This window comes from Heterodontus francisci, chromosome 33 (genome assembly GCF_036365525.1).
Source record: "Heterodontus francisci isolate sHetFra1 chromosome 33, sHetFra1.hap1, whole genome shotgun sequence".
NCBI lineage: Eukaryota > Metazoa > Chordata > Chondrichthyes > Heterodontiformes > Heterodontidae > Heterodontus > Heterodontus francisci.
This window is the reverse complement of record NC_090403.1, coordinates 10555076-10576691: the sequence shown is the minus strand read 5'-3', so window position 1 is coordinate 10576691 and position 21616 is coordinate 10555076. Positions and strand designations below refer to the sequence as shown.

Here is a 21616-nt window from a genome sequence, read left to right as displayed (position 1 = left end):
GGGTTTCCCTCAGTGCTGAGCCTCTGACAGTGCAACTCTCCCTCAGTACTGACTGTCTGACAGTGCAGCACTCACTCAGCACTGATGCTCTGACAGTGCTGCACTCCTTCAATACTGACTAACCAATACTGCAGCTCTCCCGCAGTACTGACCACAATGGGGTAGATAGTGATCAAGTATGTGATCGAGGTCCCCAAGAGTGCACGCTGTATGCCTCATTGCACCATTTTCAACTTTAGCATTACCTGTGCATTTACTACCACAGTGATTCACTAAGGGCAAATTGTCATCCGAAAGGCTGTTGAAAAAGGTTGAGCGTAGGGTGGCACAGTGGCGCAGTGGTTAGCACTGCAGCCTCATACCTCCAGGGACCCGGGTTCAATTCTGGGTACTGCCTGTGTGGAGTTTGTAAGTTCTCCCTGTGACCATGTGGGTTTTCGCCGGGTACTCCGGTTTCCTCCCGCAGCCAAAGACTTGCAGGTGATAGGTAAATTAGCCATTGTAAATTGCCCTTAGTGTAGGTAGGTGGTAGGGAATATGGGATTACTGTCGGGTTAGTATAAATGGGTGGTTGTTGGTCGGCACAGACTCGGTGGGTCGAAGGGCCTGTTTCAGTGCTGCATCTCTAAAATAAAAATAGTCACTTCATTAAACCCAATTAGAAGCTATTTTTCACATATTTCAGGGAAATTTAATCAACTGACAACACTTGAAGGTGAAACCGTTAGCTTTGCAGAGAGAAACATCTGTGAACACATCCTCCCTGTTATAAGCAGGTAATGGAATGGGACAGGTAGAACGTTCACTGGAAGGAATAAGAATTACATGAAACAGGAGTAATACAATTGCTAGGACAGCAAATACAGGAGTTATATCAGTCTGGGGATGAAGAGCTCATTAAAACAACTGCAACTTTTGTTTATATGATGCCTTTAATGCAATAAAATGTCCCAAAGTGCTTCAAAGAAGTATTATAAAGCAAAATATTTGACGTAGAGCCATATAAGGAAATATTTGCTTGGATAACCGAAAGCTTGGTCAAAGAGGTCGGTTTTAAGCAATGTTTTAAAGGATCACAGCAAAGTAAAATGCAAAGAGGTTTAGGGAAGGAATTTCAGAGCTTAGGGGCCAGGCAACTGAAGGCACGGCCACCAAGGATAAAGCAATTCAAATTGGGGATGCTCAAGAGGCCGGAATTAGAGTGGTGAAGATATTTTGCAAGCTTGTGGAGCTGGAGGATATTACAGATATCGGGAAGGGTGAAGCTATGCAGAGATTTGAATATGGGTTCTGAGGAAAGATCAAGTCCTGAAACATTAACTCTGTTTCTCTCTCCACAGATGCTGTCAGACCTGCTGAGTATTTCCAGCAGTTACTGTTTTTATTTCAGGGATTTGGAAACAAGGATGAAGAATTTTAAAATAGAGGCATTGCTTCATCAGGAGAAAACATAGGTCAGTGAGCACAGAAACAATGGATGAATGGAACAAGAGAAATAATTAATTAAAATTGACGTTATGTATAGTTTCATTATTCATGCAGAAATGTTTACATTGCCACTGAGAAGCGCAGTAGAAAAACAGCATAAAAAACAGTGTTTGTAATAGATTCTTAGGAATTGCAAAGTTACACAGCTCAAAAATGTAACAAGTTTTAATCCCCAACCAACCATCACAGGTGTGGTTGAATGTTGTATTGTTCCTGTGATGAAGGATTTTAGTTTACAAGGTTAGGTTGGAGAAGCTGGAGTTGCTCTGCTAGGAGCAAAGGAAATTGAGGTGAGATTTGATAAAGGTGTAAATGATTATGCCAGTTTGAGATAAGGCCGAAAAAGAAAAGTATTTTTTTCCCTGTTAGCAGATAGTACAAGGACTAGTGAACACAAATTTAACGATTTAGGCAAGACTTGCGGGGCGGGGACAGGGGATTGGAGGGGAGTGTGAGAAAGAACTTTTTTTAATGCAGCAAGTGGTAATGACCTGGAACTCGCTGTCTACGAAGGTGGTGGAGGTGGAGATGATATATGATTTCAAAAGGAAATTGGGTGGGCACTTGAGGGAAATAAACTTGCAGGGCTACGGAGCAGAAGCGGGGGAAAGGGACTGGATGGTTTGCTGTACAGAGAGCTGGCATGGACTCAAATGATTCACATGGCCTTCATCTGTAACGACTCACTGGCTCTATGACCTATGTTTACATACCGTGACACGTAAAATCCATGTAATCAATCTGTAACACCCAATATTCAATATTCAACGTCGGGGCTATAAGATGAAACACATCTATGCATTCTCTAACAATCCCCCGAATTGATCCATAACCCTATGTTTTGTAGTCAAGCAGTGATGGCAGTAAATGCAGCCTTGACAGTGTTGTGCACAGATCCCGAAACAAATTAACAAAAAAAAAGATTTAACAGGGATTGAGAACATTGAGTTCATCAAAACAATATTGAGGTCTTGTATTGCTTCATTTGCAAACAACACAATATCAATTTAATATACATAATGGAAAAACAGGAGAGTGAAACCAAGTGATTAATGTGTTTGTTCAATGACTGCAATTAACATTAACAGTGATGCAACCTAATCTATTTATTTCACCGGCAATGCAGCCTAATTGTCTCACTGGGGGTTTCCAACAATTATAATAAGGACTGTTTGAATATTACACAGTGTCAGAGAGTGGACTGCAGCTAAAGGAGGGAGCAAAGGTTCTGACAGAAAATGCATGGACAGGTGACAGGCTTAGCGTATGCCATTTATTATCCTGTTCTGGCAGCAATTGGTGTTCCAGGTAAGACCCTGTGATAAATTATCCATTGTGCAGAACAGCTTGATCTGTTAATTGGCTATAGAACATTGGTCTGTGCTTCATTCCCACCGCCTCTATGCAAATTTAAGAACCTAAGAATGTAAGAAAAATGAAGCGGACTAGGTCATTCGGCCCCTCGAGCCTCCTTTGCCATTCAGTAAGCTCATGGCTGATCTGATAGTGCCCTCAACTCCACTTTCCTGTCTGCCTCCATAACCCTTCACTTCCTTGTAAATCTAAAATCTGTCTAACTCAGTCTTGAATATATTTAATGACCCAGTTCCTCTGCTTTCAGCATAGAGAATTCCAAACATTCACGACCCTTTGAGAGACGAAATTCCTCCTCATCTCCGTCTTAAATGGCAGGCTGCTTATTCTGAAACTGTGCCCTCTAGTTCTAGATTCCAGGTGGGGAAATATTCTCCCAACGTCGACTCTGTCAAGCCCCCTCAGAATCATATCTGTTTCAATAAGATCACCTCTCACTCTTCCAAACATGAAAGAGTAGAGGTCTAAACTGCTGAAGCATTTCTCATAAGATAACCCCTTCATCCCAGGAATCAACCTCGTGAACCTTCTCTGAACTGCCTCCAATGCAAATATACCCCAACTTTATAAGGAGACCAAAACTGTACACAGTAAACTCTGTATAATCTTACCGATGATTCAGTCATACTGTTTGTTAACATTCTGCTGGTTTCTCAATGTGATAGCTTACAAAAGTTAAAGAAGAGTTTATTTTTGCAAATAATTAATACAATGTAATTCTTGGGCTTCACCAGTGATTTGAACCAGAAATTTCATATGCAGATCCACTACTACCATAAGTTTATCAATATATGGGTTCCTGGATTTCCATAAGTTTTTTGTTTAATCAGAGTTAGAGTGAATGATCGTGGCACGTTTCTGAGATCGTAATTTGCGTATTAGGATCAGAATCTAACCCTCTTCCCCCTGACATTCAATGGCATTATGATCGCTGAATCCCCCACTATCAACATCCTGGGGGTTATCATTGACCAGAAACTGAACTGGAGTAGCCATCTAAATACTGTGGCTACACGAGCAGGTCAGAGGCCAGGAATCCTGCAGTGAGGACAGTGAGCCTGTCCTCCGTCTTCAAGGCATGAGTCAGGAGTGTGATGCAATACTTTCCACTTGCCTGGATGGGTGCAGCCCCAACAACACTCAAGAAGCTCAGCACCATCCAGGACAAAGCAGCCTGCTTGATTGGCACCCCATCCACAAACATTCACTCCCTCCATCACCGACGAATAGTGGCAGCAGAGTGTACTCTTCAAGATGTACCGTGGCAACGCACCAATGCTCCTTAGACAACACCTTCCAAACACGTGACCTGTACCACCTAGAAGGACAAGGGCAGCAGATGCATGGGAACACCACCACTTGCAAGTACTCTTCCAAACCACGCACCATCCTGACTTGGAACTATATTGCTGTTCTTTCACTGTCACTGGGTCAAAAGCTGGAACTCCCTTCTTGACACAACTGTACCTACTCCACATGGTCTGCAGCGGTTCAAGAAGGCACCACCTTTGCAAAGGTAATTAGGGATGGGCGATAAATGCTGGCCCAGCCAGCGACGCCCACATCTTAGGAATGAATAAAAATAAAGGAGGAAGGAATCCCAGTTTGTGTCTTCAGGATGAGAGTTCTCAATGTAGGCTGACTCTTCGTGATGATACAGTGATCATGAAAGTACATTGTATTCAGAGAGAAGACTATCAGATGGGATCTCCAGGATTTGAGTTCCCAATCTCGACTGAACTTTCAGGGCCGTCCAGAGGCAGAACCTCATTGTCCAAGCTGCTCTTCCTCAGATGATATGCTAATTCTAAACCTTGTTTCCCTATCCTATTGGGTTAGGAGTCCCCTAAAAACCAAAGATAATTTTCCATCTCTGGACAATGATCAGCGATTAAACATCCTGTAAGTTTTCTGCATTTGTGTACAGTTTGCTAATTAATTAAACTGGTTGCTTATTTCTGTTTTTGTCAGGTAACCTGGTGACAATTGTGATCCTGTCCCGAGGAAGGTGTGGTCTCTCCAGATGTATCACTCGATACCTGGTGGGAATGGCGGTGACGGATCTCCTAGTCATTATCACAGCGGTGATACTAAATCGGATCAGTGTCATTTATTTTCCAGTTCTCTTCCTCTCAACCACTCCAGTCTGCAGCCTCAAAATCGCTCTGATCTATATAGCCAGAGACAGCTCAGTCTGGTTAACGGTCGCTTTCACTGTCGATCGATTTGTAGCCATTTGCTGCCAGAATCTGAAAATAAAATATTGCACAAAGAAAACAGCGGCTGTTGTTATAGGAACGGTCTGTGGTGTGAGCTGTGTAAAAAACTTTCCGTGGTACTTTGTGTATGAACCGTTGTATATAATTAATGGTGTCCCGTGGTACTGCAACATTAAGTTAAGCTTTTACTCGGAAATTCTATGGACAGCATTTGACTGGATCGACCGCATTTTAAACCCTTGTGCTCCTTTCCTTCTGATGGTGGCACTCAATACACTGACTGTCAGAAACATTCTCGCAGCCAATAAAAGCCGCAGAAGACTCCAGGCCCGCAACATCAGAGAGAATCAGAGTGACTCAGAAATGGAGAGCCGGAGAAAGTCCATCATTTTACTCTTCACCATCTCAGGCAGTTTCATCCTGTTATGGATGACCTACGTTGTAAATTTCTTGCATGTGCGATTTACGAACAGTAATTATTCGACAGGCTCTACTCTCAGTAACCCAAGGTTCATTCTACAAGAAAGTGGCAACATGTTGCAGCTCCTCAGCTGTTGCACCAACACATGTATTTATGCAGGGACACAGAGTAAATTCAGAGAGGAATTCAAAAATGGCTTGAAATACCCTCTGAATCTGATCATTAAATTCGCAAAACTGTGAAATATGTCTTTTTTTTGCATGTTGTGAATCCAGTTCTTTTTCATTATCACCCCATACTCTTAACACACCAATTAGCCTGTTTCTTCCTTCCAAGACCTAATCAAAAATTCTCACTTCCTCCAAGATCCTTCAGGCAGCTGGTATTCTTTAACAGACCATGACCGTTAACCACTAGGAAAACTGCCACAAAGTCGATTTTACAATCATTTATTGGGTTATTTATAAACAGAATTCAATTTAAGTTCCCTGATCCTTCCATGAAATCATAATTCAGACTTGATTGAGTTCCAGTTGATTGGAAACCTTGGTACGTGTGCATTCAGATGTTGAAGGACAGCTGGAAGAGTAAATTGTGTTATATTTAGTTAAATATTTGATTATTGGGAAGGACATCATTCCCGTGGATGGTTTATGCACTCATGTTGTTGGAGGAATCCATAACAAAGGGCGTGTATTAAATTGGAGACAGGCCATTCAGGAATCAAATCAATGTAGGCTGACCCTTCGTGACAGAGTGATCATGAAAGTACATTGTATTCATAGAATCATAGAAAGTTTACAGCACAGAAAGAGGCCACTTGGCCCATCAGGTCTGTGCTGGCCAAAAGATGATCCACCAATTCTAATTCGCGATGCTGAGAAAATCGTGGATAGCACGTTTAGTGATGTGGTCACACCGCAGGATATGGCTGCACAGGCAGAAAAGATATGGGTGACCATCAGACAGAGTAGTAGGCGCAGGGAGGTAGTGTAAGAATCCCCTGTGGCCATCCCCCTCTCAAACAGATATACTGCTTTGGATACTGTTGGGGGGTGGGGGGGGGGGGAGATAACCTCCCAGGTGAAAGAAGCAACAGCCAAGTTCGTGGCACCATGGAGGGCTCTGCTGCACAGCAGGGGAGGAAAAGGGGTGGCAGAGCTATAGTGATAGGGGATTCTATCGTAAGGGGTGCAGATAGGCATTTCTGTGGCTGCAAATGAGACTCCAGGATGGTATGTTGCCTCCCTGGTGCTAGGGTCAAGGATGTCTTGGAGCAGCTGCAGGACATTCTGAAGGGGGAGGGTGACCAGTCAGAGGTTGCGATACACATTGGTATCAACGACATAGGTAGAAAGAGGGAGGAGGTCCTGCAACAAGAATCTAGGGAGCTAGGTAGCAGATTAAAAAGCAGGACCTCAAAAAGGTTTTAATCTCTGGATTACTCCCTGTGCCAAGTATAGGAATAGGAGAATAGAGCAGATGAATGCGTGGCTGAGGAGATGGTGCAGGAGGGAGGGCTTTAGGTTCCTGGATCACTGGGTCTGTTTCTGGCAAAGGTGGGATCTGTGCAAAGTTGGACAGGTTGCACCTGAACTGGAATGGGACCAACATCTTTGCTGGGAGGTTTGCTAGTGCTGTTGGGGGTGGGCTTAAACTAATTTGGCAGGGGGATGGGATACAGAGTGGAGGTACAGTAGGGGGTGAGGCACAGCCAAATATAGAAGAGAAACTGAGTCAGTCTGGAATGCAGAACAAATATAGACCTGTTCAGGCACAAGTGAAAAATGCAAGGCTGGATTGCATATACTTTAATGCAAGGAGTCTTACGAGTAAGGCAGATGAATTGAGGGCATTGATTAGCACATGGGATTATGATATTATTGCTATCACAGAGACATGGCTGAGGGAGGGGTAGGACTGGCAACTCAATATTCCAGGGTATAGAATCTTCAGACGTGATAGGGGAGGGGATAAAAGAGGAGGTGGCATTGCACTGTTGATCAAGGAGTCAATTACTGCAGTAAGGAGGGATGATATCTTAGAAGGTTCCTCAAATAAGGCCAAATGGGTAGAACGTAAGAACAAAAGGGGGCCAATACTTGGCTGGGCATGTACTCCAGGCTTCCAAGTAGTCAGAGACAGATAGAGGAGCAGGTATGTGGGCAAATCCCAGAGAGGTGGAAAAATAATAGGGTAATAATAGCAGCGGATTTCAACTTCCTCAATATTAACTGGGATCATCTTAGTGCAAAAAGCTTAAAGGGGGAGGAATTCTTAAAATGCATACAGGAGAGCTTTTTGAGCCAGCACGTTGAAAGCCCGACAGGAGAAGGGGCAGTACTGGACCTAATCCTAGGGAATGAAGCTGGACAAGTGGTAGAAGTATCAGTGGGGGAGCATTTCAGGGATAGATTTAAGGTAGTTATGGAAAAGGACAAAGATGGGCCAGAAATAAAGGTACTGAATTGGGGGAAGGCCGATTTTAAGATAATACAGGATCTGGCTAAAAGGTGGACTGGGAGCAGCTACTTGTGGGAAAGTCTATATCAGGCCAATGGGAGGCAAAGAGGAAATAGTGAGAATTCAGAGCCAACATGTACCCATTAAGGTGGAGGGTAGGACCATCAAGTCCAGGGAACCCTGGATGTCAAGGTATATAGACTATTGGATCAGGAAAAAAAAAGGAGGCTTATGGCAGAGTCAGAGCATTGAAAACACTGGAGGCACTAGAGGTGTATAGAAAGTGTAGGGTGTACTTAAAAAAGTAATTAGGAGAGCAAAGAGGGGACATGAAAAAACATTGTTGGTTAATATAAAGGAAAATCCTAAGGCGTTATATAAGTATTTTAAGGGCAAGACGATAACCAGGGAAGGAGTAGGGCCCAATAGGGACGAAAGTGGCAAACTGTGTGTGGAGCCGGAGGACATAGGTGAGGTTTTAAATGATTACTTTTCATCTGTTTTCACTATGGAGAACGACGATGTAGGTGTAGAGATCAGGGAGGGAGATTGCGATATTCTTGAACATATTGACATTGAACGGGAGGAAGTATGAGATGCTTTAGCAGGCTTAAAAGTGGATAAGTCCCCAAGCCCAGATGAGATGTATCCCAGGCTGTTATGTGAGGCAAGGTAGGTGATAGCAGGAGATCTGACACAAATTTTCAGATCCTCTCTGGCCACAGGAGAGGTGCCAGAAGACTGGAGGACAGCCAATGTGGTACCATTATTCAAGAAGGGTAGCAGGGATAGACTAGGTAATTATAGGCTGGTGACTCTAACATCAGTGGTTGGGAAACTATTGGAAAAAATTCTGAGGGACAGGATTAATCTCCACTTGGAGAGGCAGGGATTAATCAGGGATAGTCAGCATAGCTTTGTCAGGGGGAGATCATGTCTAACTAACTTAATTGAATTTTTTGAGGAGCTAACTAGATGTGTAGATGAGGGTAAAGCAGTTGATGTAGTCTACATGGACTTCAGTAAGACTTTTAATAAGGTCCCGCATGGGAGATTGGTTAAGAAGGTAAGAGCCTGTGGGATACAGGGCAATTTGGCAAATTGGATCCAAAATTGGCTTAGTGGCAGGAGGCAGATGGTAATGGTCGAGGGCTGTTTTTGCGAGTGGAAGTCTGTGACCAGTGGTGTACCATAGGGATTGGTGCTGGGACCCTTACTGTTTGTAGTGTACATTAATGATTTAGACATGAATATCGGAGGTATGATCAGTAAGTCCGCAGATGACATGAAAATTGGTGGTGTCGTAAATAGTGAGGAGGAAAGCCTTAGATTACAGGATGATATAGATGGGATGGTAAGATGGGCGGAGCTGTGACAAATGGAATTTAATCTGAGAAGTATGAGGTGATGCATTTTGGGAGGACTAACAAGACTAACAAGATGGTAGGACCCTAGGAAGTACAGAAAGTCAGAAGGACCTTGGTGTACTTGTCTATAGATCACTGAAGGCAGCAGCACAGGTAGATAAGGTGGTTAGGAAGGCATATGGGATACTTGCCTTTATTAGCCGAGGCATAGAATATAAGAGCAGGGAGGTTATGATGGAGCTGTATAAAATGCTAGTTAGGCCACAGCTGGAGTATTGTGTACAGTTCTGGGCACCGCACTATAGTAAGGATGCGATTGCACTGGAGAGGGTGCAACGAAGATTCACCAGGATGTTGCCTGGGCTGGAGCATTTCAGCTATGAAGAGAGACTGAAAAGACTATGGTTGTTTTCCTTAGAGCAGAGAAGGATGAGGAGGGACATGATTGAGGTATACAAAATTATGAGGGGCATTGATAGGTTAGACAGGAAGAGGCTTTCTCCCTTAGCGGAGGGGTTGATATTTAGGGGCATAGATTTAAGGTAAGGGGCAGGAGGTTTAGAGGGGATTTGAGGAAAATTTTTTTCACCCAGAGGTGGTTGGAATCTGGAACGCATTACCTGAAGTGGTGGTAGAGGCAGGAACCCTCACAACATTTAAGAAGTATTTAGATGAGCACTTGAAACACCATAGCATACAGGGCTATGGGCCAAGTCCTGGAAAATGGGATTAGAATACTTAAGTGCTTGATGGCCGGCACAGAAACAGGGGCCGAAGGGCCAGTTTCTGTGCTGTATAACTCTCTGACTCTAATCCCGCCTTCCAGCATTTGGTCCACAGCCTTGCAGCTTATGGCACTTGAGCTGCATATCCAGACTCCTTTTGAATGAGTTGAGGGTCTCTCCATCAACTACCCTTTCAGGCAGTGAGTTCCAGACCCACCACCCTCTGGGTGAAAATGTTTTTCCTCTTCTCCACTCTAGTTTTTCTACCAATCACTTTAAATCTATGCCTCCTCGCCACTGACCTCTCTGCTAAGGTGAATAGTCCCTTCACCGCTACTCTATCCAGGCCCCTCAAAATTTTGTACATTTCAATTGGATCTCCCCTCAGTATTCTCTGTTCCAAGGAGAACAAAGCCAGCCTATCCAATCTTTCCTCATAGCTGCATTTTTCCAGTCCTGGCAACAACCTTGTAAATCTCCTCTGTACCCTCTCTAGTGCAATTACATCCTTTCTGTAATGAGCTGACCAGAACTGCACACAGTACTCAAGTTGTGGTCTAACCAATGAGTTATACAGTTCTAGCATAACCTCCCTGATCTTGTATTCTATACCTCGGCTAATAAAGGAAAGGATTCCATATAATAAAAGCAAAATACTGCGGATGCTGGAAATCTGAAATAAAAACAAGAAATGCTGGAACCACTCAGCAGGTCTGGCAGCATCTGTGGAAGTGAAGCAGAGTTAACGTTTCGGGTCAGTGACCCTTCTTCGGAACTTATTAAAGGATTCCATATGCCTTCTTAACCACCTTATCGACCTGACTTGTTACCTTCAGGGATCTGTGAACATTCACTCCAAGGTCAAAGAACAAAGGACAGTAGAGCACAGCACAGGAACAGGCCATTCGGCCCTTCAAGCCTGCGCCGATCTTAATGCCTGTCCAAATTAAACCTTCTGCACTTCCGGGGACCGTATTCCTCTATTCCCATCCTATTCATGTATTTGTCAAGATGCCTCTTAAACCGCTATTGTACCTACTTCCACCACCTACCCGGCAGCAAGTTCCAGGCACTCACCACCCTCTGTGTAAAGAACTTGCCTCGCAAATCCCCTCTAAACTTTACCCCTCGCACCTTAAACCTATGTCCCCTAGTAACTGACTCTTCCACCCTGGGAAAAAGCTTCTGACTATCCACTCTGTCCATGCCGCTCATAACTTTGTAAACCTCTATCATGTCGCCCCTCCACCTCCGTCGTTCCAATGAAAACAATCAGAGTTTATCCAACCTCTCCTCACAGCTAATGTCCTCCAGACCAGGCAACATCCTAATAAACCTCTTCTGTATCCTCTCCAAAGCCTCCACATCCTTCTGGTAGTGTGGCGACCAGAATTGCATGCAATATTCTAAATGTGGCCTAACTAAATTTCTGTACAGCTGCAGCAATTGACTTGCCAATTTCTATACTCTGAGCCCCGACCGATGAAGGCAAGCATGCCGTATGCCTTCTTGACTACCTTATCCACCTGCGTTGCCACTTTCAGTGATCTGTGGACCTGTACGCCCAGATCTCTCTGCCGATCAATACTCCTAAGGGTTCTGCCATTTACTGTATACTTCCCACCTGTATTAGATCTTCCAAAATGCATTACCTCACATTTGTTGGGATTAAACTCCATCTACCATTTCTCCTCCCAAGTCTCCAACCGATCTATATCCTGCTGTGTCCTCTGACAATCCTCATCACCATCTGCAACTCCACCAACCTTTGTGTCGTCCGCAAACTTACTAATCAGACCAGCTACATTTTCCTCCAAATCATTTATATATACTACAAACAGCAAAGGTCCCAGCACAGATCCCTGCGGAACACCACTAGTCACAGCCCTCCATTCAGAAAAGCACCCTTCCACTGCTACCCTCTGTCTTCTATGACCGAGCCAGTTCTGTATCCATCTTGCCAGCTCACCTCTGATCCCGTGTGACTTCACCTTTTGTACCAGTCTCCCGTGAGGGACCTTGTCTCCTCTACATCTCAGTATTTTCCCATTAATAGTGTATTCCTTTGCCTTGTTCGACCTCCCCAACTGCATCACTTCACATTTCTCCAGGTTGAATTCCATTTGCCACTTTTCCGCCCATCTTACCAGACCATCAATATCTTTTGGCAGCCGACAGCTTTCCTCCTCGTGATCTACCACACGGGCAATATTTGTGTTGTCCACAAACTTCTTGATTATGCCCCCTACATTTACATCCAAATCATTAATATACAACACAAAAGCAGGGGCCCAGTACTGAGCCCTGTGGAACGCCACTGATAACAGCCCTCCAGTTGCTAAAACAGTCATTAACAATTACTCTTTGTTTCCCAGTCATTGAGCCAATTCTGTATCCACCTTGCTGCATATCCCTGGATCCCATGGGATTTTAATTTTTAACTAGTCTGCCATGTGGGACCTTGTCAAAAACCTTGCTTAAATACTTGTAGACCTCATGTTACTTCTTCTAACAATTGGATCAAGTTGATCAAACAAGATCAAACAAGGGTGGCACAGTGGTGCAGTGGTTAGCACCGCAGCCTCACAGCTCCAGGGACCCGGGTTCGATTCCGGGTACTGCCTGTGTGGAGTTTGCAAGTTCTCCCTGTGTCTGCGTGGGTTTTCTCCGGGTGCTCCGGTTTCCTCCCACAAGCCAAAAGACTTGCAGGTTGATAGGTAAATTGGCCATTATAAATTGTCACTAGTATAGGTAGGTGGTAGGGAAATATAGGGACAGGTGGGGATGTTTGGTAGGAATATGAATATGGGATTAGTGTAGGATTAGTATAAATGGGTGGTTGATGTTCGGCACAGACTCGGTGGGCCGAAGGGCCTGTTTCAGTGCTGTATCTCTAATCAAATCTTCCCTTAACAAATCCATGCTGACTATTCTTAATTATCTGTGCCTTTCTAAGTGACAGTTTATCCTGTCTCAGAATATATTCCAATAATTTTCCCACTTCTGAGGTTAGACTGACTGGCCTGTAATTATTCGATCTATACTTCACTCCCTTTTTAAGCAGAAGTACAACTTTAGCAATTCTCTAATCCTCTGGCACCACATCTATATTTAGAAAGGACTGGAAAGTGATTGTCTGAACCTCTGTTATTTCTTCTCTTGCTTCCTTTAACAGCCTAGGATACATTTCATCTGGCCTTGGTAATTTATAAACTTGCAAGGATGCTAATCCCATTAATACTTCCTCTCTCCCTATCTTTATCGCATCCAATACTTCACACTCATCCGCCTTAACAACAATATCTACATCGTCCCCCTCTTTTGTGAAGATAGACGCAAAGTATTCATTATGAACCATCCCAACATCTTCCGCTCCTACACATAGGTCTTTTTGGTCTTTTATGAGCCCTGCTCTCTCCTTAGTTATCCTCTTACTTTTAATGTATTGATAAAACATCTCTGGGTTCACCTTGATTTTGCTTACCAATATTCTTTCATGCCCTCTCTTTGCTTTCCTAATTTTCTTTTTTGATTTCACCCCTCCACTTTCTATACTCCTCTCAGCTTTCTGTAGTATTGAGTTCTCGGTGTCAGCCATAAGCTTTCCTTTCCTGCCTTATCTTACCCTGTAGGGTCCTTGACATCCAAGGAGCTCTACAGCCGTCTCACTCTTTTTCTTTGTGGGAAAATGCTTACTCTGAATCTCCCCTTTGAATACCTCCCACTGTTCTGACATTGATTTACCTTCAAGTAGCTGTTTTCAGTTCACTTTCGCTAAATCACTCCTCAGTTTAGTAAAATTGGCCATGTCCCAATTGAGAACGATAACTCTTGTTCTATCTCTGTCCTTTTCCATAATTATGTTAAAACTGATTGAATTATGATCACTATCACCAAAATGCTCTCCCATTGCCACTCCTTCCACCTGCTCATCTTCATTTCCTAAAACTAAGTCTAAAACTGCACCCTCTCTTGTTGGACTTGCTGCATACTGGGCAAAATCATTCTCCTGAATGCACCTCAAGAATTCTGCTTCCTCAATTTCTTTCACACTCGAACTATCCCAGTTAATATTGGGGAGGTTAAAATCCCCTAATATTACTACCCTATTGTTATTGCACTTCTTAGAGATTTGCCTACATGTCTTCTGTTCTATCTCCATGAGTGTTTTGGGTCTATAGTACACTCCCAGCAGTATGATTGCCCCTTTTTTGTTCCTTAGCTCAATATATATGACCTCATTGCTGAATCTTTCAACACATCATCCCTCCTCACAGCTGCAATAGTTTCCTTGACTAAAATTGCCACTCCCCCTCCTTTCTTATCTCTCTCCCTATCGTGTCTGAAAACTCTGTAGCCTAGAGTATTGAGCTGCCATTCCTGTCCCTCCTTATGCCATGTTTCTGTAATAGCTTTGATATCATACTGCCATGTGTCTATCTGTGCCCTCTGCTCATCTGCTATATTTGCTATACTCCTTAAATTGAAATAAATACCCTGGAGCACTGCCAAAAACTATTTTATTTTCTAACCCTCGTTTCCTCAGTCTTCCAGACTCATCCATTAATTTTCCACCTTTCTTTTTAATTTCTGATTTTGTCCCAGATGAGTATACCTTCAGGTCCCCATCCCTCTGTCAAATTAGTTTAAACCCTCCTCAACATCACTAACAAATCGTCCCACAAGGAACTCAGTCCCAGCTCTGTTCAGGTGCAACCCATCCGGCCTGTACAGGTCGCATCTCCCCCAGAGCCGGTCCCAATATCCCAGGAATCTGAAGCACTCCCTCCTGCACCATCTTCATCCAGCCAAGCATTCATCTGACTTATCCTTCTTTTTCTATACTCACTTGTGTGTTGCACTGGGAGTAATCTGGAAATTACTGCATTTGAGGTCCTGCTTGCTAATTTCTTACCTAGCTCACTAAATTCTAACTGCAAGACCACATCCCTCTTTCTAGCTATGTCGTTGGTTCCAACGTGGACCATGACTGCTGGCTGTTCACCCTCCCTCTTCAGGATGCTCTGCAGTTGACCCTGGCACCAGGGAGGGAATACACCATCCTGGATTCAAATCTGCAGCCACAGAAAAGCCCATCTTGTCCCCTGACTCTTCCAGTCTTCCCTGTACCCCCCTGTGCAACTGAGCCACCCTGGTGCCATGGACTTGGCTCTAGCTGCACTACCCAGGTGAAGCATCACTTTCCTCAGTAATTCAGAACTGAATACCTGTTGGAAAGTGAGATGCACTCAGGGGTCTCCTGCATTACCTGCCTGATTCTTTTTGACTGCCTGGTAGTCACCCATTCCCTCTCTCCCTGCATACTCTTAAGCTGTGGGGTGATCACATCTATAAATGTACTATCCACATAACGCTCATCCTCATGAATGCACCTCAATGTCGCCAACTGCCGCTTAAGCTCCAAAACCTGGAGCTCAAGCTGCTTCAATTGATGACACTTCCTGCACAAGTGGCTCTACAGTATACGGGAAGCATCCTGGAGACTCCACATCGCACAGGAGGTGCACTCTCGAGGTTGAAGCAACCCTGACATTCCTCTATTAGTTGACCTGTTGCTATTTCTAAAAAAAATCTTACCAATACTACAACAGCTTAGAATTATTAATAAAACCTTCCTAGTACAGATAAATCCTACTAAAATACAGTTCACGAGTTAAAATAAACCTTACTAAAAATAAAGCTACTCACTTGTTCTTTATTAAGCTATTTACACACACACCCTAACAGTAGTGCACTAACCCAGCTATTGGGAGTTATTCCCTAACAACAGTTACTCACCAACCAATCATCTTGTAGCTTTCCTGTGACCTCACGGCTCATATTTTTTCCGAACTCTGGCGCGTTTGGACTCCTCTCTGCTGCTGTCCTGGATGGTAAGTGCGATAGGAAGCAATCCTTGGGCTCTATGTATCCGCTCCATGTTCTGCATGCAGGTCCACTGCTCTCCTGGATGGTAAGTGCGATAGGAAGCAATCCTTGGGCTCTATTTATCCGCTCCATGTTCTGCATGCAGGTCCACTGCTCTCCTGGATGGTAAGTGCTATAGGAAGCAATCTTTGGGCTCTATTTATCGGCTCCCCACAGGTCTGCTGCTCTCCTGGAAAGTAAGTGCTGTTGGCCACGATCCTCGGGCTCGATTTATCCAGTTCCCACTCCGTGTTATTCCCGCAGGTCCGCTGCTCTCCTGGAAGGTAAGTGCCCTCAGGTGGGATCTCCAGGACTTGAGTTCCCAATCTCGATTGAACTTTCAGTGCAGTCTGGAGGCAGAACCTTTCAAAGAAGTCTTTACATTTCAAATAAATAGTGGTGAAAATCTTTAAAACTCTCTCCCAAAAGGCTGGCTCAATTGAAAAAAAAAACATGGTTGAGATTGCCATATTTTTATCCGCTAATGGTTTACAGGTATACATATGGAGCTGTGTGGAATTACATTTCTGTCATGTACTAGTTGAAAGTTGGAACAGGCTTGAGAGGTTCAATGGCCAAGTTCTGTCCACGTCAGTTTGTTGCTCCGAGGAAACCGTGGTTGTCTTTCTAGGTGCAGGAAATGTGCTGCTCTGTAAAGAACACTTTCCAAAACATCATGTACACAACAGAATAATCAGATTTCAAATATTCCTTAGTTTGTTATGCAACATGAGAAATTACTTATTCCCAGGTGTGGACATTGCTTGAATCTGGATATTATATTTTAATCCCATTTGTTCCATTTGTTTTGATTTATTTGTTCAATGTTTTAACCGACAAACAGATTTTAGTGACAATTTATTCACAGAAGTGGCAGATTCCCTCTGATTCTGAGATAGAGAATCAAAGGAAATTCATTATTTTACGATAATATTAACAAAACTTTTTTTCTTCCTTTCAGGTGTCAAGGAATGCAAGTTTCAGCAGCTGATAGGGACTAATGACCCTCCAGATCCTTCTTCCCCTTCACTTTCCTCTGAGCCCACCCCTTCTGATCTGACCCCTTTCCGTGTATTCACTATACCCTCTGACCTCCCCCTCTCTGATGCTGAATGTTCTGTACTCAGCAAAGGTCTTTATACCCTTACGCCCTCACCTCAATGAATTTCGTGCTCGGCATGACGTTGAGCTCTTCTTCCGTCGCCTCCGCCTCCGGGCTCACTTCTTTGACCAGGAGTCCTTCCCCCGATCAGCAGACCCATTCATCTGCCTCCAGCATTCTCCCTCTCCCTGGACCCCTCCCCCTGGCCTCTTACGCGCTCTTGATCTTTTCATTGAAAACTGTCGGCGAGACATTGGTCATCTCAATTTCTCTGCCCCCCTCACTCACTCTAACCTGTCCCCCTCTGAACTTGAGGCACTCCGTTCTCTCAGGTCTAACCCCGACATGGTCATCAAACCTGCAGACAAGGGTGGTGCTGCTGTTGTATGGCGTACCGACCTCTACCTTGCAGAGGCTCAACGCCAACTCACAGACACTTCTTCCTACCTCCCTCTGGACCATGACCCCACTACCGAACATCAAGCTACTGTCCACAGGACTGTCACTGACCTCAATTCCTCTGGAGAGCTTCCCTCTACAGCTTCCAACCTCATAGTCCCGCAACCCAGGACAGCCCGCTTCTACCTCCTTCCCAAAATCCACAAACAGGACTGTCCCGGCAGACCCATTGTGTCAGCCTGCTCCTGTCCCATTGAACTTATTTCTTCCTATCTTGACTATCTTTTCTCCGCTGGTCCAGTCGCTTCCCACCTACATTCGTGACTCTTCTGACGCCCTACATCATTTTAACAATTTCCAGTTTCCTGGCCCCAACCGCCTCCTCTTCACTATGGATGTCCAATCTCTCTACACCTCCATCCCCCACCAGGACGGCTTGAGGGCTCTCCGCTTCTTCTTTGAGCAGAGGCCCAACCAGTCCCCATCCACCACCTAACCCTAACCCTAACCCTCCTCTGCCTGGCTGAACTTGTTCTCACATTGAACAACTTCTCCTTCAACTCCACTCACTTCCTTCAAGTAAATGGTGTCGCTATGGGTACCCGCATGGGCCTAGTTATGCCTGTCTTTTTGTGGGATATGTCGAACATTCTTTGTTCCAGTCCTACTTAGGCCCCCCTCCCCCAACTCTTTTTCCGGTACATTGATGACTGTATCAGTGCTGTTTCCTGCTCCCGCCCCGAACTGGAAAACTTTAACAACATTGCTTCTAATTTCCACCCTTCTCTCACCTTTACATGGTCCATCTCCGACACTTCCCTTACTCGACTTCTCTGTCTCCATTTTGGGGATAGGCTGTCAATGACTATCCATTATAAACCCACCGACTCCCACAGCTACCTCAAATACACTTCTTCACACCCTACCTCCTGTAAGGACTCCATTCCATTCTCCCAGTTTCTCAGTCTCCAACGCATCTGCTCTGATGATGCTACATAGAACATAGAACATAGAAAAATACAGCACAGAACAGGCCCTTCGGCCCACGATGTTGTGCCGATCCTTTGTCCTCTGTCAAGGACAATTTAATCTATACCCCATCATTCTCCTTTATCCATATACCTATCTAAAAGCCGTTTGAAAGTCCCTAAAGTTTCTGACTCAACAACTTCCCCAGGCAAGGCATTCCATGCCCCGACCACTCTCTGGGTAAAGAACCTTCCCCTGACATCCCCCTTATATCTCCCACCCTTCACCTTAAATTTATGACCCCTTGTAACGCTTTGCTCCACCCGGGGAAAAAGTTTCTGACTGTCTACCCTATCTATTCCCCTGATCATCTTATAAACCTCTATCATGTCACCCCTCATCCTTCTCCGTTCTAATGAGAAGAGGCCTAGAATGTTCAGCCTTTCCTCGTAAGACTTATTCTCCATTCCAGGCAACATCCTGGTAAATCTCCTCTGCACCCTCTCCAAGGCTTCCACATCCTTCCTAAAATGAGGCGACCAGAACTGCACACAGTACTCCAAATGAGGCCTTACCAAGGTCCTGTACAGCTGCATCATCACCTCACGGCTCTTAAATTCAATCCCTCTGCTAATGAACGCTAACACCCCATATGCCTTCTTCACAGCCCTATCCACTTGAGTTGCAACTTTCAACGATCTATGCACATAGACCCCAAGGTCTCTCTGCTCCTCCACATGCCCAAGAACCCTACCGTTAACCCAGTATTTTGCATTCGTGTTTGTCCTTCCAAAATGGACGACCTCACACTTTTCAGGGTTAAACTCCATCTGCCACTTTTCAGCCCAGCACTGCAACCTATCCAAGTCCCTTTGCAGACGACAATAGCCCTCCTCGGTATCCACAACTCCACCAACCTTTGTATCATCTGCAAATTTACTGACCCACCCTTCGACTTCCTCATCCAAGTCGTTAATAAAAATCACAAACAGGAGAGGACCCAGAACTGATCCCTGTGGCACGCCACTGGTAACTGGGCTCCAGGCTGAGTATTTACCATCTAAGACCACTCTCTGCCTTCTATCAGTTAGCCAATTCTTAATCCAACTGGCCACATTCCCCACTATCCCATGCCTCCTGACTTTCTCCATAAGTCTACCATGGGGGACCTTATCAAATGCCTTACTAAAATCCATGTACACCACATCCACTGGTTTACCCTCATCCACTTGCTTGGTCACCTGCTCAAAGAATTCAATCAGGCTTGTGAGGCAAGACCTACCCCTCACAAAACCGTGCTGACTGTCCCGAATCAAGCAGTGTCTTTCCAGATGCTCAGAAATCCTATCCCTCAGCACCTTTTCCATCAACTTGCCTACCACCGAAGTAAGACTAACTGGCCTGTAATTCCCAGGGTTGTTCCTATTCCCTTTCTTGAACAGGGGCACAACATTTGCCACCCTCCAATCACCTGGTACCACCCCCGTCAACAGAGAAGATGAAAAGATCATTGCCAGCGGCTCTGCAATTTCATCCCTTGCTTCCCATAACATCCTTGGATATACCCCGTCAGGCCCGGGAGACTTGTCTATCTTCAAGTTATTCAAAAACCCCAACACATCTTCCCTCCTAACGAGCACTTCCTCGAGCTTACCAGTCTGTTTCACACCGTCCTCTTCAGTAATACACCCCTTCTCATTCGTAAATACCGAAGAGAAGTACTCATTCAAAACCTCACTTATCTCTTCCGGCTCAACACACAGTCTCCCGCTATTGTCCTTGACCGGACCTACGGTCCCCCTAGTCATCCTCATATTTCTGACATACGCGTAAAAGGCCTTGGGGTTTTCTTTTATCCTACCCGCCAAGCATTTTTCATGCCCTCTCTTAGCTCTCCTAATCCCTTTCTTCAGATCCTTCCTGGCCATCTTGTATCACTCCAGAGCTATGCCTGTGCCCTTTTTCCTCAACCTTATATACGCATCCTTCTTCTTCCTAACAAGACTCTCAACCTCTCTTGTCAACCACGGTTCCCTCACATGACCATCCCTTCCCTGTCTGACAGGGACATGCTTATCAATGGCCCCTACTATCTGCTCCTTGAAAAAGTTCCACATTTCGACCGTGCCCTTCCCTGCCAGCATATGCTCCCAACTTATGCTCCTCAGTTCCTGCCTGACAGCATCATATCTACCCTTCCCCCAATTGTAAACCTTGCCCTGTTGCACATACCTATCCCTCTCCATTACCACAGTGAATGCTACAGAATTGTGATCACTATCTCCAAAGTGCTCGCCCACCAACAGCTCTATCACTTGCCCTGGTTCATTACCTAGTACCAAATCCAATATTGCCTCCCCTCTGGTCGGGCAGTCTACATACTGAGTCAGAAAAGCTTCCTGGACATACTGCACAAACACTACCCCATCCAAACTATTCGATCTAAAGAGTTGCCAATCAATATTTGGGAAGTTGAAATCCCCCATAATTACTACCCTGTGACTTCTGCTCCTTTCCAAAATCTGTTTCCCAATCTGCTCTTCCACCTCCCTGCTGCTATTGGGGGGCCGATAGAAAACTCCCATCAAGGTGACTGCTCCTTTCCTGTTCCTGACCTCAACCCACAGTGCCTCAGTCGGCAGATCCTCCTCGAAAATTCTTTCAGCAGTTGTTACACTATTTCTAACTAACAATGCCACCCCCCCACCTCTTTTACCACCATTCCTAATCTTATGAAAACATCTATAACCAGGTACCTCCAAGAACCATTCCTCCCCCTCACCTATCCACGTTTCAGTGATGGCCACAACATCGTAGTCCCAAGTGCCCATCCACGCCTTCAATTCACTCACCTTATTCCTGATGCTTCTTGCGTTGAAGTATACGCACTTTAACCCTTTTCCGTGCCCATCTGTCCTCTGCGACAGTGCTACCTTCCCCAATACCTCACTACACTCTTTGTCTTTCTGAGTGGACCCACTGGTCCCTGGACTACAAGTCCGGTTCCCATCCCCCTCCCAAACTAGTTTAAACCCTCCCGAACAGTACTAGCAAACCTCCCTCCCAGGATATTGGTGCCCCTCTGGTTCAGATGCAGCCCGTCCTGTTTGAACAGGTCCCATCTTCCCCAGAATGCAGTCCAATTATCCAAGAACTGGATA

The 21616-nt window shown here is 44.9% G+C and overlaps 1 protein-coding gene across 1 annotated transcript; it reads left to right on the top strand.

Moving 5' to 3' along the window:
• The first annotated feature begins 2726 nt into the window (after positions 1-2726).
• Positions 2727-5744, top strand: LOC137347881 (probable G-protein coupled receptor 139). Its single transcript, XM_068012918.1, has 2 exons — positions 2727-2796; positions 4834-5744. Exons 1-2 carry the CDS (start codon positions 2727-2729, stop codon positions 5742-5744), a joined length of 981 nt encoding a protein of 326 aa, XP_067869019.1.
• The last annotated feature ends 15872 nt before the right edge of the window (positions 5745-21616 follow it).